Source organism: Delphinus delphis, chromosome 12 (genome assembly GCF_949987515.2).
Source record: "Delphinus delphis chromosome 12, mDelDel1.2, whole genome shotgun sequence".
Classification (NCBI taxonomy): domain Eukaryota; kingdom Metazoa; phylum Chordata; class Mammalia; order Artiodactyla; family Delphinidae; genus Delphinus; species Delphinus delphis.
In genome coordinates this window covers 72,001,725-72,015,199 of record NC_082694.2, presented here as the reverse complement: position 1 = coordinate 72,015,199, position 13,475 = coordinate 72,001,725, and the positions used below count along the sequence as shown (strand labels likewise).

The 13,475-nt window shown below is 33.7% G+C and overlaps 1 protein-coding gene across 2 annotated transcripts in view; it reads right to left on the bottom strand.

The window, feature by feature from the left end:
* The window catches only part of ATAD2B (ATPase family AAA domain containing 2B), a 150,996-nt gene that overhangs the window by 51,744 nt on the left and 85,777 nt on the right, over positions 1-13,475 (bottom strand). For both annotated transcript variants that reach the window (XM_060027039.1, XM_060027040.1), the window contains exon 19: positions 6,169-6,354. In XM_060027039.1, coding sequence (XP_059883022.1) covers positions 6,169-6,354 — 186 coding nt within the window. The remainder of the gene's footprint in view (positions 1-6,168; positions 6,355-13,475) is intronic.

Below are 13,475 nucleotides of genomic sequence, written 5' to 3'. Positions count from 1 at the left end.
TACAGTGCCTGGCACATAGATGCATAAATAGCAGTAATTCTTTCATTAGCAAATATTTTTGTTTTACCTCATTTATTAAAATGTTAGAATTGTTAGCCCCCAGTTTTGAAGGTAGTGTCCATGTGACCTCTGTAATGGGCAAAATTAATGGTTTAAAACCTCGAAATCAAAAAACAAACCAAAAAAAACCCCTCAAAATCTCAAAGAGAAAAGGTGTGGAAAATGAGGTCAGAAATGAATCTACAATAGTTTTCATAAATAAAGTTTGCTTTCCTTAAAACAAAACAGGTAAACAATCCATCAAGTAAAAATAAATATTAGTATTTAACATATCTTAAAATAGTAATAATTCATGTTCATTTACTATACCGTTTTTAATTTAAAGAAAAGAAAAACTTGGGAGGATCACTTTCCTCTTAAATTTTAAGAAATCATAAAATTGTTTTACAACCAAAAAGTTAATACTAAGATATTTCTCTTGTATACATTATCATTTATCTGAGTTTTCAATGTCCCTACTTGATGTTTCTACTTAAGTTACTGATTTTTACCTCCCAGGTCCCACCATAAACTGAGAGATACAAAATGACATGAAATACAGAGAAGACAAAATACTGTATGTAATCTTTACTTTCATCAGTGTAGCTGAGGAGATATTTCTTTAAAATTCACTTCTAATATATTGAATTATACCATTCTGAGCCTGCCCATACTTTAATGCCAAAGTACATACCGTGAATCTCTTCAGAAATTTAAGTGCAATTCCAAAGTCTGCTTTCCTTCCTGCAAATATTTCTACTTTTATCTGCTTCCTTGTTTAAAAGTCTCTTTACTATGCTCAACCTTTGATTCTTTTTTCTAATTCTCCTGAAGAGAAATAACTTGCAATTCTCATATACAGCAACTAAAATTCTCCTACTATTCTCAGAAAAGTTCTTCAGGGTCCACAGAAGTAAATTTACTTACACTAGAATTTTGCAAAAAAAAAAAGATGCAGGAGGCTAGGCAGGAGTTACTTAAAGCCTTTGTGATGATTCAACATTTTCTTCTTTCATGCAACAAACATTTACTAAGCCATTCCACTGTGTCAGGAAGTGAAGGGCAGTAAGACAGTCCCCTCCTCTCAAAGAGCTTGTGGTCTAGGTCAGAGAGTCTCAAATATTTTGGTCTCCACACTTTATTAAACTCTTAAAAATTATTCAAGAACCCAAAAGAGCTTCTCCTTATCTGGATTATATCTGTCAATATTTATGTACTAAAAATTAAAACTAAGAACCTTCCAAATTATGTATTCATTTAAAACCTATTACATGTTAACATTAAAAAATATATTCTTTTAATGAACTTAATCTACTAAACAGAAACAGAATCACAGACATAGAGAACAGACTTGTGATTACCAAGGGAGAGAGTTGGATTGGGAGTTTGGGATTAGTAGATGCAAACTATTACATATAGAATGTATAGGGCTTCCCTGGTGGCACAGTGATTGAGAGTCCACCTGCCAATGCAGGGGACATGGGTTCGAGCCCTGGTCCGGGAAGATCCCACACGCTGCGGAGCAACTAAGCCCATGCACCACAACTGCTGAGCCTGCGCTCTAGAGCACGTGAGCCACAACTGCTGAGCCCGCATGCCACAACTACTGAAGCCCACACGCCAGGAGCCCGTGCTCTGCAACAGGAGAGGCCACTGCAATGAGAAGCCTGCGCACTGCGGCGAAGAGTGACCCCTGCTCGCCGCAACTAGAGAGGGCCCGCGTGCAGCAATGAAGACCCGATGCAGCCAAAAATAAATAAATAAAATAAATTTATTTTTTAAAAAAGAATGTATAAACAACAAGGTCCTACTGTATAGCACAGGGAACTATATTCAATATCCTGTGATAAAGCATAATGGAAAAGAATATGAAAAAGAATGTATATATGTATAACTGAATCACTTTGCTGTACAGCAGAAATTAACACAATACTGTAAATCAACTATACTTCAATAAAATAAATGTAAAACATATATATATTCTTTTGAAAGACATATTTTTCCAAAATATAAAACATTATATATATTAAAAAAATTTAGTGAGAAAAGTGGCACTGTTTTACATTTCTTCAAATCTCTCTTATGTCTGGCTTAATAAAAGACAACTGGGGCTTCCCTGGTGGCGCAGTGGTTAAGAATCCGCCTGCCAGTGCAGGGGACACAGGTTCAAGCCCTGATCGGGGAAGATCCCACATGCGGAGGAGCAACTAAGCCCGGGAGCCACAACTTCTGAAGCTTGCGCGCCTAGAGCCCGTGCTCCTAAGCAAGAGAAGCCACCGCAACGAGAAGCCCACGCAACCGCAATGTAAAGTAGTCCCCCCAGCACCCCCTCCCTCCAAGGGGCAAAGAAACAAAGACCCAATGCAGCCAAAAATAAATAATAAATTTATAAAAAGAAAAAAAAGACAACTGGATTCTCATTTTCTGCCTCTGCATTCAATCTGTTACAGTAATGTTGCTCTGATTGGTATACATGAAAAAAACCCATATTCAAGAAGATACATAGTTGCAAAATACAAAAAAGACGAATGTGACAAACCTCTGAAAGTCTTGCGGGGCCCACAAGGGTCCTTGGATCACACTTTGATAACAGCTGGTCTAGAACAATGATTTCCAATGTTTTGTTTTGTTTTGTTTTTTGATGAAACACCTCATCAGTAAAAAAATTTGAAAATACTACCTCCAGACTTGACACTTGTGCATATCAAACTCAATAAATGATACTTGAAAAAAAAAAAAAAAGAACTTCCCTGGTAGCGCAGTGGTTAAGAATCCGCCTGCCAATGCAGGGGACACGGGTTTGAGCCCTGCTCCAGGAAGATTCCACATGCCGCAGAGCAACTAAGCCTGTGCATCACAACTACTGAAGCCCACGCCCCTACAGCCCATGCTCCGCAACAAGAGAAGCCACCGCAATGAGAAGACCGTGCACCGCAAAGAAGAGTAGCCCCCGTTCTCTGCAACTAGAGAAAAGCTGGCACGCAGCAATGAAGACCCAATGCAGCCAAAAATAAATTAATGAATTAATTTAAAAAAATACTCCCTCCAGTATATATACATACTTACTTAAATGTACTATTCTACTAATATTACTATTTCTATTATGAAACATACACACACGTTTTTAAGATAATATGAAAAATAAAAATGAATAGAAGTTCTAATGTTTTTCTCAATATCCCAATGCATTGCCTTACTTTGGGATTAAAAAGGGAGAGCTATACAAAGACACATTTACAAGAGAATTTTAAAAGGGCTCCAAAAGATGAGGTTGTCACTCTGTCCCACAAAAAGAAAACATTTTTGTATCCCTAATATTAGTCCCATGATGACTAACTTTTTTTGTTTGGTGTTGTTTTTAAAAATTGAGTAGAGAACCTTTTCATCTCTGAATGAGTTTATTTTCTGATGAGAACAGCAGCACTTATTACAGAAGATTTAGAAAACAGGTAACAAAAATAACTATAATCTTAAGACCCAGAGATAATTACTATTAACATTTCTATTAATAGTTACATATAGTTTTTTATATATGACTATATACCTAATATATAATTATTTCTATATAAACCCAGATAATGCCATATATATTGATTTAATATCTGCAATTTTTAGCAATACATTCAAACATCTTTTCATGACCTTAAATGTCTTCTACATCAATATTTTTAATGGCCTCATTGTATTTCATGGAAGGAATCCACTATAATCAATCCTCTACTCCAGGACATTTAGTTTCCAATTGATGAAGAAAGGCTATGATAAATACTCTTGTACTTTTTGTGTTGCCTGTGCTGTATCTTTGTGTTTGTCCATGAAGAAAGGCTATGATACTTTCTGTGTTGTCTGTGTTGTATCTTTTTTATCTATGAAAAACTACTTACCTATAAATGGTATTGCTGACCTAAAATGAATAGACATATTTAAATCTATTACGATGAACTGTCCTGGAGAGAGTTTATCCAACTTTTTTTTTTGGCCTATTTTATAGGTTAAAATCTGTATCTTACTGTTATTTTAACTTACCATTGTATTTTCTTAAATACACTATAGTAACTGGATATTTCTCTCTTTCTTTTAGAATCACTTAGTTTTTGATACCCACTGTCTACTTCATGTCTTCTTCCATAGATCTGGCACCTTGCTAACCTAGTTACTCAGTCTGCAACTCTCCATGCTTTTCATTCACTTACCAAATATTTATCAGTAGGTGCTAAGTATTATTCACTACTATTTCAGTCTGTGACCTAAACAAAGCAATATACTAATGGCAAAGCTGAAATTAAAATGAAAGCCTTGGGGGCAGAGGAGGCTTTCCTAAGGACAATTAGTATAAAATGTTATGTAATCAGTAGTCTAAGAAAAACCCCATAATCTTCACCCACAAATGTGAATATCCATGATAGCTTTAGTAGCTATTTGCTATAATAAGGGCAAAGACTACAGAAGACAAAGGGGGGGGGGGCTGAAATTTCAGGATTCAATGCTTGTAAATTTTTAATATTTTAGCTATTAATTAAGGTTATTGGTAAACAAATAATGAAAAAAGCCTACTCACCAGTAGGCTTTTTGAATCCACTAAAAATTATAACAATATAGCAACATTGAAAATATATAGATGCAATGTTAGTTTTTTAAAAAACTAAACAATAAAATCACATATGCAAATAGACAACAAGAATAGGCAAAATTAAAATTGCTGTGTATCAAGACAGGTTCAGTAAGACTTTTATTTACAAATTTTTCAAACAATATAAGGAAACTTCAGGTAAGTATATATTCCTAACTAGAGCCCTTAATTATCCCAATTTTCTTTATTTTTTATAAAATTATAATAAAACTAGTTGACAGTGAGGATCTAATTTTTAAAAGTGGCTCCTAGGTTATGTTCAGGTTCAGTCCACTCTCCTAAATCAATTTCGAGTGCATTCTTACTTTATAATACTAATATAATACCAAACATATTATAGCTCTGTAGCTTCCAAAATAAACTCACATATATAGTCTCACACCAACAAGCCTGTCTGTTATTATCCACGTTTTATAGGTGAGGAAACTGAAGCTACTCTAGGTTCAAATATTTACCCAAAATCAAAAGACAAGTAAGTCAATACCAAGGTTTTTCTGACTCTTACTACATACATCTTTCCACTAAACTTTATTGCTCCCTGTGATAAAAAATATTTTGATTAATGGTCTCCAAATAATATCAGATTCTGAATAGCAAAAAATGAACTAGTCTACATTTAATATAATTTTCTTAACAAGAGTAGTAAGTTGTACAAATCCAGTTTAGCAATAAGATAGATAATAAGAGCTAAAACAACAAAAGAACTTGGTAAAAAAAAAAATCTGAATCATAAAATTCTACGTAATCAAGATTTATATTATAGCATTTGAAACATGTAAATTTTTTATAAGAACTGTGTTGCCTGGGCAAAATATTTCTAAGCATTTTGAAAAGAGATTATTTCAAAACCTAGTAAGCTCAGAATGTTAAAATAATTTCTTAAAAATCAACTTCATTCACATGAGTTGATCTACTAATTTTTTCATTCACATGAGTGATCTACTAATTTTTTTCTGAAACTGTGATTTTTATCTTTACTATTGAGTTGGATTTGAATTCAAACGCTAAATATCAGATTTGAAAAATATGCACAGTCATAATAATCTTCAGCTTAACGTGATGAAAGGTCAAATCTCACCAAATAATCAAATCTCACCAAATAATCAAATCTCACCAAATAAAGGTCAGTGAAAGAGCTGAAAGGTCAAATCTCACCAAATAATCTAACAGATGATAAGAATGAGAAGGATAATTATAATGGCATTGATGATGATACAGCTAAGATCTTCTTAGTAGGTACTATATATGTCGAGGTCTGGTCTAAGCATGAATTATCTCAAAATTCACAACAACACTGAGAAATATATCAAAATACATACCAAAAAAAAGAAACTGAAACTTAAAATGTTAACTAACTTAAGTCACATGGCTAATAAATGGTACAACCAAGGCATGAACCTTGACAGTACTGATTTTATAGTAACTAAAATGTGCCAAATTTACGTCAACTATTTTAAAACCATATAATAAGAAAAGATAAATATTTAATGAGTTCTTACCTCTTCAGGCAGTTCACTGTACATGGTTTCAGAGGTAGACAATAAAAATATGGGTGAAAATGACGGTATATCTTGTAGCAAAGTCAGAAAAGTTGCTCTCACAGTTTCACTGACAGCTTCCCACCAATCACCAATGTGAGGCATGTAAACAATACTAGGTACTGTTCTTCGAGCTTCACGAAAAATCTAATTAAGGAAAGAACTGGCATCAAAAATTCAAATAGATATTATTCTAAAGTCTATACAGTAACCCCCAAATACATTAAATGTGTCAGGCCTGTTACTATAATTACTTTCAGCCCCAGTATTTAAGCTGTTCAAGATATGCAAAAGCCATACATACAGCTTCTATCTACCCTTACCCACCTAAGAAAAGGAGTATTTTTTTGTTATTTTATTATTCCTATTCAGTATATACTAATAGTATAAAGGCATCAAATTGTTCCACTTATCTATCATATAAATAAAGCAAAATACCACTATAAAATATGCTGCAAATAAAGAGATAAGCATGTACCTATATGTCACCCACTTAAGAGTGATTATCAGGAAGCACAAAGAAGAAAAAGAGACATAGCTTACATGTTCGTGCACACTGGCTAAAATCACTCAACATATGAATTAAATAAATATTTTAACCAAGATGTACCACCCTAGAGCTTAAAATTAATGAACTACCTGCTGAACCACTTGTTTACCTCCCATTATCTTAATTCAATCTTCTATAAAATAGTCACAAAATACTCTTAATGTCTAAAGAACAATAAATACATTAGCTAAAAGCTATGAGATACTCCCACTTCAGAAAATAGAAAATAAAGTTCCCTCAGGTGTTAAAAAGAGTCTTAACCATAGCTTCAGTCACAATCTGCCAACACATGCCAATAAAGACCAGGTTGGCTATTAATAAGTTGTCAAACAGAACTACTGACCTTTACAGAAGAGTCAACAACAGCTCAACAGCCCATCAAAAAATTCTCACAGATTATTATGACATCTCTTAAATACTTTTAACGAGCGTAAGAATAAGTTAAAAATGACTATCTTTCTTCAATTTAATTTGAGAACTCTACTTCTAAAATTCTCTACTATTTTCTCTTAAACACATTTCAATTAACCTATATAATGTACAAGATACAGAAATAAGAATCAAATAATTTAAATGATTAGGATTATCAGAAACATTCCTAAAATTCAAAAGGATTGTTTTTCTTTAAAGAGTAAGCCTACCACTTGCATGAATTTTTTAAATACTATATTTTATATAGCTTTAAATCTCCTGTGTAAAATAAAATGTACTGCCAATTTAATAATAAGCCAGATGAAAGATACTCAAATAAAATTTTCCCCCAAATCGGAAATGTAGATGTTATGATCACTCACATCAAAAGTAACATTTGCTCCTTCCCTTCCTTTAATATTTGCATATCCACCAATCCAGAACAGTTGTACAGTACAACTCCTTCAGGACTCTCAAATTTTGACCTTTTCTGCAAACACGCACCCTCTTATCCTGGATCTTGAAAATCCAAGGATTACTGTTTTCCAAAGTTCATGTAGAAGATTCATAAGAGAAAAACAAGCATAAATATTGGCAAAAGGAAGGAACCACACAGGAGCACAAAGGCAAGAGAGGCATTTGATTCCAAAAAAAAAAAAAAAAAATGTTTTTATTACATGCCACCCAAATCAGGCATGGTATGTGGAAGACACTGACCAACACCTGTTGCTGATAAAACTAGGGAAAGTCAGCAGGGAGAGAAAGGTGATTATATGAAAAAGAGTAACAAACTACACAGCTTACTGAGAAACCTCACAAAACTACCTACCCTAATTCAGCCATGCAAGTTACCACATGCCCAGGGAGAGATGAGACAACATGCCTTTTTTAAAAAATGAAATACTGCCTTGCAGTCTAGTATTTGTAGGTTAGGTTTTCTATATGTGTTGAGAACATCTAGCTGCTAGCAAATATCACAGTATGGGCAAAGCAACAGAAGGTTAAGTGATAATAAATAAAAAACTTTACAGAGCCAGAAGTTAAACAATGCAATACTGTAGGTGTTTTAAATTTATCTGCAAGGCTGAACTAGATACATAAGGGTTTTTTTTCTATTTCTTTCCTTTTCTCATCCAAACCTCTCAAAATTAGCAAACTGAACATGATAATGATACTCTAGTAACCTTTTTATTTCCAAAGACTTTAGGAAAGTATCTTTATAAGTAAACCTTTTGAAATTATATTTGAAAACCTAGAGGGGAAAAAAAAATCAGGAAAAAAGTCTAAGACAAATATAGAAAAATAAAAAGGCTCTGCCTTTCTGGTCCATGAATATATAATTACATGGACTGAGAATTAATCTAACTATATGCAATACCAATAGCCAGGGAATATTTTCAAAATTTTCTCTGAAGCCTTTAAAGGAAAAACATCCTTAATTTCCAGAAAAATTTAAAAATACTACTAAAACAAGTTTCCTTTTTTAATTCCTTACCCCATGTTATCTCAGAATATTAAAATAAACTTTCATATTTTCTTTAAATAGCCAAGCCGTCCTAATTCTCCTGCTTTTGAAATGAAATTTCAAAAAAGAATAGAGTCTGAGCATAGTATTTAAAAATTCAGAAAAAAGTTTAAACCTATTGTGATTTTTCTATAATGTAAAATCGGCTCCTCAGCAGTTTGCTGGTAATTTTTGAAGTTATGGAATAAGTTACACTCTGTGAAATCAATTAACCAGATATCTTATAGTAGAAAAATAAAGCCTAGTTTTAGTGAAGCGGCAACTGTCTTGGGAACAAGTGATGCCATTTGATAACTAGAAAAATACTCACCTACAGGGTGTCTTGGATTGGTGGATGTGCAAGGTGTAGTAGAAAACAGAAAAACTGTTATAGAGAAAAAAAGACAGTAGGCCAAATTACTGAACCAACCGTTTCAAAATACCTCTGACATGACCAGCACTCTTGCACAAATAAAATGAACGTACACCAGTGTATGTGAATGTTCATTTTGATTCTTTAAACAATATATTTCTGGCCTCTTCTTGTCCCAGACATCATAGTCCCTTATACAACTTTTTTTAAGTTTCTTTATTTAAAAAATATCAAAAACTACTTTCTCTGAATATTAATGATATGAAAGGCAAAAATCAGGCCACTGAAATTAGAAGTATCCATGCAAGGAAGCACTAACAATATAAACTGCACCTATATTTATAAGGGTCCTTATCTCAAAAGCTAAATTTCAAATCAGTACGTTAGATGCCAAATTAAAATGTTCAGTGTGTGAAAATTCACTGTATCTTTAAAAAATGAAGAATATACAGCCTATAACAAGCCATTTTCATTAAAAACTGAAAACTGGAATAATTTTAAATACAGAGGTACATGAAGCAGAAACCTCCAAGCCAGTACAGCTTTCACTTTCCTAAAAGGGGCTATATGAGAAAAACAACTTTTTGTCATCAATGAATTTCCAGAATTTGTCTTGGTCATGTTACAGTACTAAAATTATAAAACACAGGTAAAAGAAAAATCTTAGGGGCTAAATTTGTCCTCAATTTTTATAAAAACTAAAAAGCACTATTTAAATAAGTTTAATTCCTTAAACCATGCTATCAAAACTGTTAAAATAAATAATATGTCTCCATTACTGATAACTTTATTATATTTGTCACTTACTCCATTTATGTTCTATTGACCTAAGATTTACTGAGCATCTCTGTGAAAAGAAGGCACTGTCTGGGATCTGAAGATTCAGGATTCAAGAAATAAAAAGCTCTATTTCTTTACAAGCATATAAAATCAGCCTGTTATAAAACACAACTATACTAGAGTTTCTGAACAATGGATTTAATACAAATCAATATTTCTTGAAAATTAAAAACACCCAAAATCCTTTTCTGATATTTTCGTTGCTAAAAACATCAATAATTTCAGTAAATGTGATACAATTTGGGCCAGGATAATTTAATTTGTTTACAATTCAAAAAAAAATGTGCTATGGTAAAAGACAGATGTGTACCCACATGCACAAACACAAGAGTATCCAAAGTATACACAGACTGTTATGGAGAAACCCAGAAATCCTTTTTCATAAGCAAGAGCATCCAAAGTATACACATAGGTAAGTATATTAATTCCTTAATGCCACATAACCAAAACAGATTTCCCCTGAGAATTTCCAGATACAATTTCTTTCTAGGGAACAAAAAATACTAAAATTTTCACCCCAAAAAATACCTTACTGACCATGTGAAATTACTCATAACACCATATAGTACCCAAACTCCAAAGCTTTGAACAGACCATATTTAAATTTATCAATTCGATCATAACTCTGTATTAATGAAAAAGATTAAATATAACACACTCATCAATCCCTTTTCTCCTAAATCAGCAGTGGAAATAATACAAGAGGGAAAAAAATACATATGAAAATGTCAGTAAGGGGACTCATAGTTGTTGCTATTTTTTATTTTAAGAATTTTAATACAGTAAGTCTTTTACTACAGATACTAACATCTCTGACTTTGTTGTAGGGTTCAATAATTACTTGTGAACTTACTGGGACAACCATAAATCTTCCAGGCTACATCAGTTTCCATTCTCCTTCCGGAGCATTTGGAAGACTATGAAATGCTCAGTAACATACATACACACATGCGCACACACAGAGTTACTTTATGAACGCTGGCAACTGTTTCAGTTATAAATGTCGAACTACTGTCCAGTGATCAGCTAAAGTACTATATTTCAAAGTGTGGTTTACTGAAAACCTAGAATAGTTACAACTGGGATGCATGTTTGAAGTGCAGATTTCTGGGCTTATCCCAAATTTCATGAATCGGAATCTCTGGGTGTGGTGCCAGGGAATCAGAAATTTTAATAAGCACCCCCAGGAGATTCTCATGCTCATTAAATTTTAAGAAACAATGAGGGACTTCCCTGGTGGTCCAGTGGCTAAGACTCCGCGCTCCCAATGCAGGGGGCCTGCGTTCAACCCCTGGTCAGGGAACTAGATCCCACATGCTGCAACTTAGAGTTCGCATGCCACAACTAAAAGATCCCACACACATCAACAAAGATCCCGCATGCCACAACTAAAGACCCGGTGCAGTCAAATAACTAAATAAAGATTTAAAAAAAAAAGAAAGTAAGAAAGAAACAATGAGAAAACCCTACAGCAGTCACTAACTCCTCTACCATTTTTCATGCAACTGATAATATTACTCAATAGCTGGGGCATTCAGAAGAAGAAACAGTTCTAGGTCATATATCTGCTTGTGTGTGGATGTTTTAAAGAATGGCATAGAATTAAACACGGTCCCCATGGCATAAAGAAATATGAAGTAGGGCCCTTCCCCCCTTTTCATCTTATCACACACATAAATACAGATCTTTAAAGGTGATTTAAGACTTCTTTCCTTTAAAACTACCTTTCGTGTTCATGTTACACTATTAAGTAACCCAACTTAATTTATATCACATATCTTAGAGGCAGGGGAAAAGAAAATCACAGAAGAATAACTTGCCACAGACCAAACCCTTATATTCCACATCTATTTAGAGAGGATTCTACCTATAGAAGGACTGGCTACAAAGAGAAGTAAAGCAAAAGGGAAGAAAAGAAAGGGAATACAGAACAGAAGGATAGAAAGAAGGGTTTTTTTTTATCTTTCCAGAATTTCAGCACCTGACTTATGTGCTCTCCTCCCTAGGACTTTTATACCTAGTTATACCCAGGCTTACCAATCTCTACAAATTAAGAAAAAATTCCTCAGTTTCATTATATAATAGCCTCTTTTTGAAGAATTTTCCAGAAAAGACAGTATTATGTTATAATAAATAATTTTTAATATGCACTTAAAATACAAACAATCAGGGATTAACCGTGACAGTTTACATGGTCTCTGGTCAGTGTTCAGAGAAAGTCTGAGCTTCAGCTACCATGACTACAAAATTCTGTCTCAGTGCCTTGTTAGATTAGACATCCAGGTGGTGGTCACTTCAGAATAAGCCCTACTTCCAACCCAGAAGCTCATAGGTGGAAGCAGAGAAGATGAGATGTCTTGACATACTAGATGCAATGTAACACAACCAAAACAATAAATGGAGGGTTTTTGTTGCTTCCCACCACCAAGTGACACTTCTCTCCACCCTCCTCACCAACATGACAGAAAAGTAGTAAAAGCCAAGATATGTGAAAGAGACCAAAGAACATGCAGTCAGAATTCAAATTTAGCCCAATGATGCCAAGTAGGATTCAGAGAAAAAAAAATCCCAGGATTCCAATAAGATCAACATAGTTTACTACAGTGCTTCATATTTCCTTACCTAACATTAAGCCAGTATTGTGTTTGTGAATATACACACACATTAGCCAGAAGGAACAACTATAGACAGAATGTTCCTCTTTCAAAGTGATTTTATCTTTCAGTTTGTTTGATACTGTCAAGTATACATGTAAAAGGAAACAAAAAATTCTAAACCATAGAGCAGAGTACAAACTAAAATCACAAAGTTTATCCATTCCCCAAATCCTCCAAATTCCTTCCCCCAAGCCAAAACAAAGATTATTAACAGTTTTTGGGGAGTATTCTTGGATAATATTTCTACTTATATATAAACATGAACATATATTTTTAAGTTTTTTTTTACATGAAGAAGATCATACTTAGATTTACAACTTGCTTTTTCACTAGTATCTCCTTCACCTTTCCGTATCAGCCTATGTAAATCTACCTCATTCTTGTTAATGACTTCCTAGTATTCCTTTGTTACTATATTTTAGCCAGTCCACCATAAAAAGGACATTTAGTTTGTTTCTTTTTGTCTTATTTTGTTTGGTAATTCTACACACAATGTTTTGATGAATAACCTTGTACATTCAGCAGTGAATACTTATAGCTAATATATCTTTAGGAAATTTTTTTTGTTTTTTGAACAAGCATTTTTTTTTTTTTTACATCTTTATTGGAGTATAATTGCTTTACAATGGTGTGTTAGTTTCTGCTTTATAACAAAGTGAATCAGTTATACATATACATATGTTCCCATATCTCTTCCCTCTTGCGTCTCCATCCCTCCCACCCTCCCTATCCCACCCCTCTAGGTGGTCACAAAGCACCGAGTTGATCTCCCTGTGCTATATGGCTGCTTCCCACTAGCTATCTATTTTACGTTTGGTAGTGTATATATGTCCATGCCACTCTCTCACTTTGTCACAGCTTACCCTTCCCCCTCCCCATATCCTCAAGTCCATTCTCTAGTAGGTCTGTGTCTTTGTTCCTGTCTTACCCCTA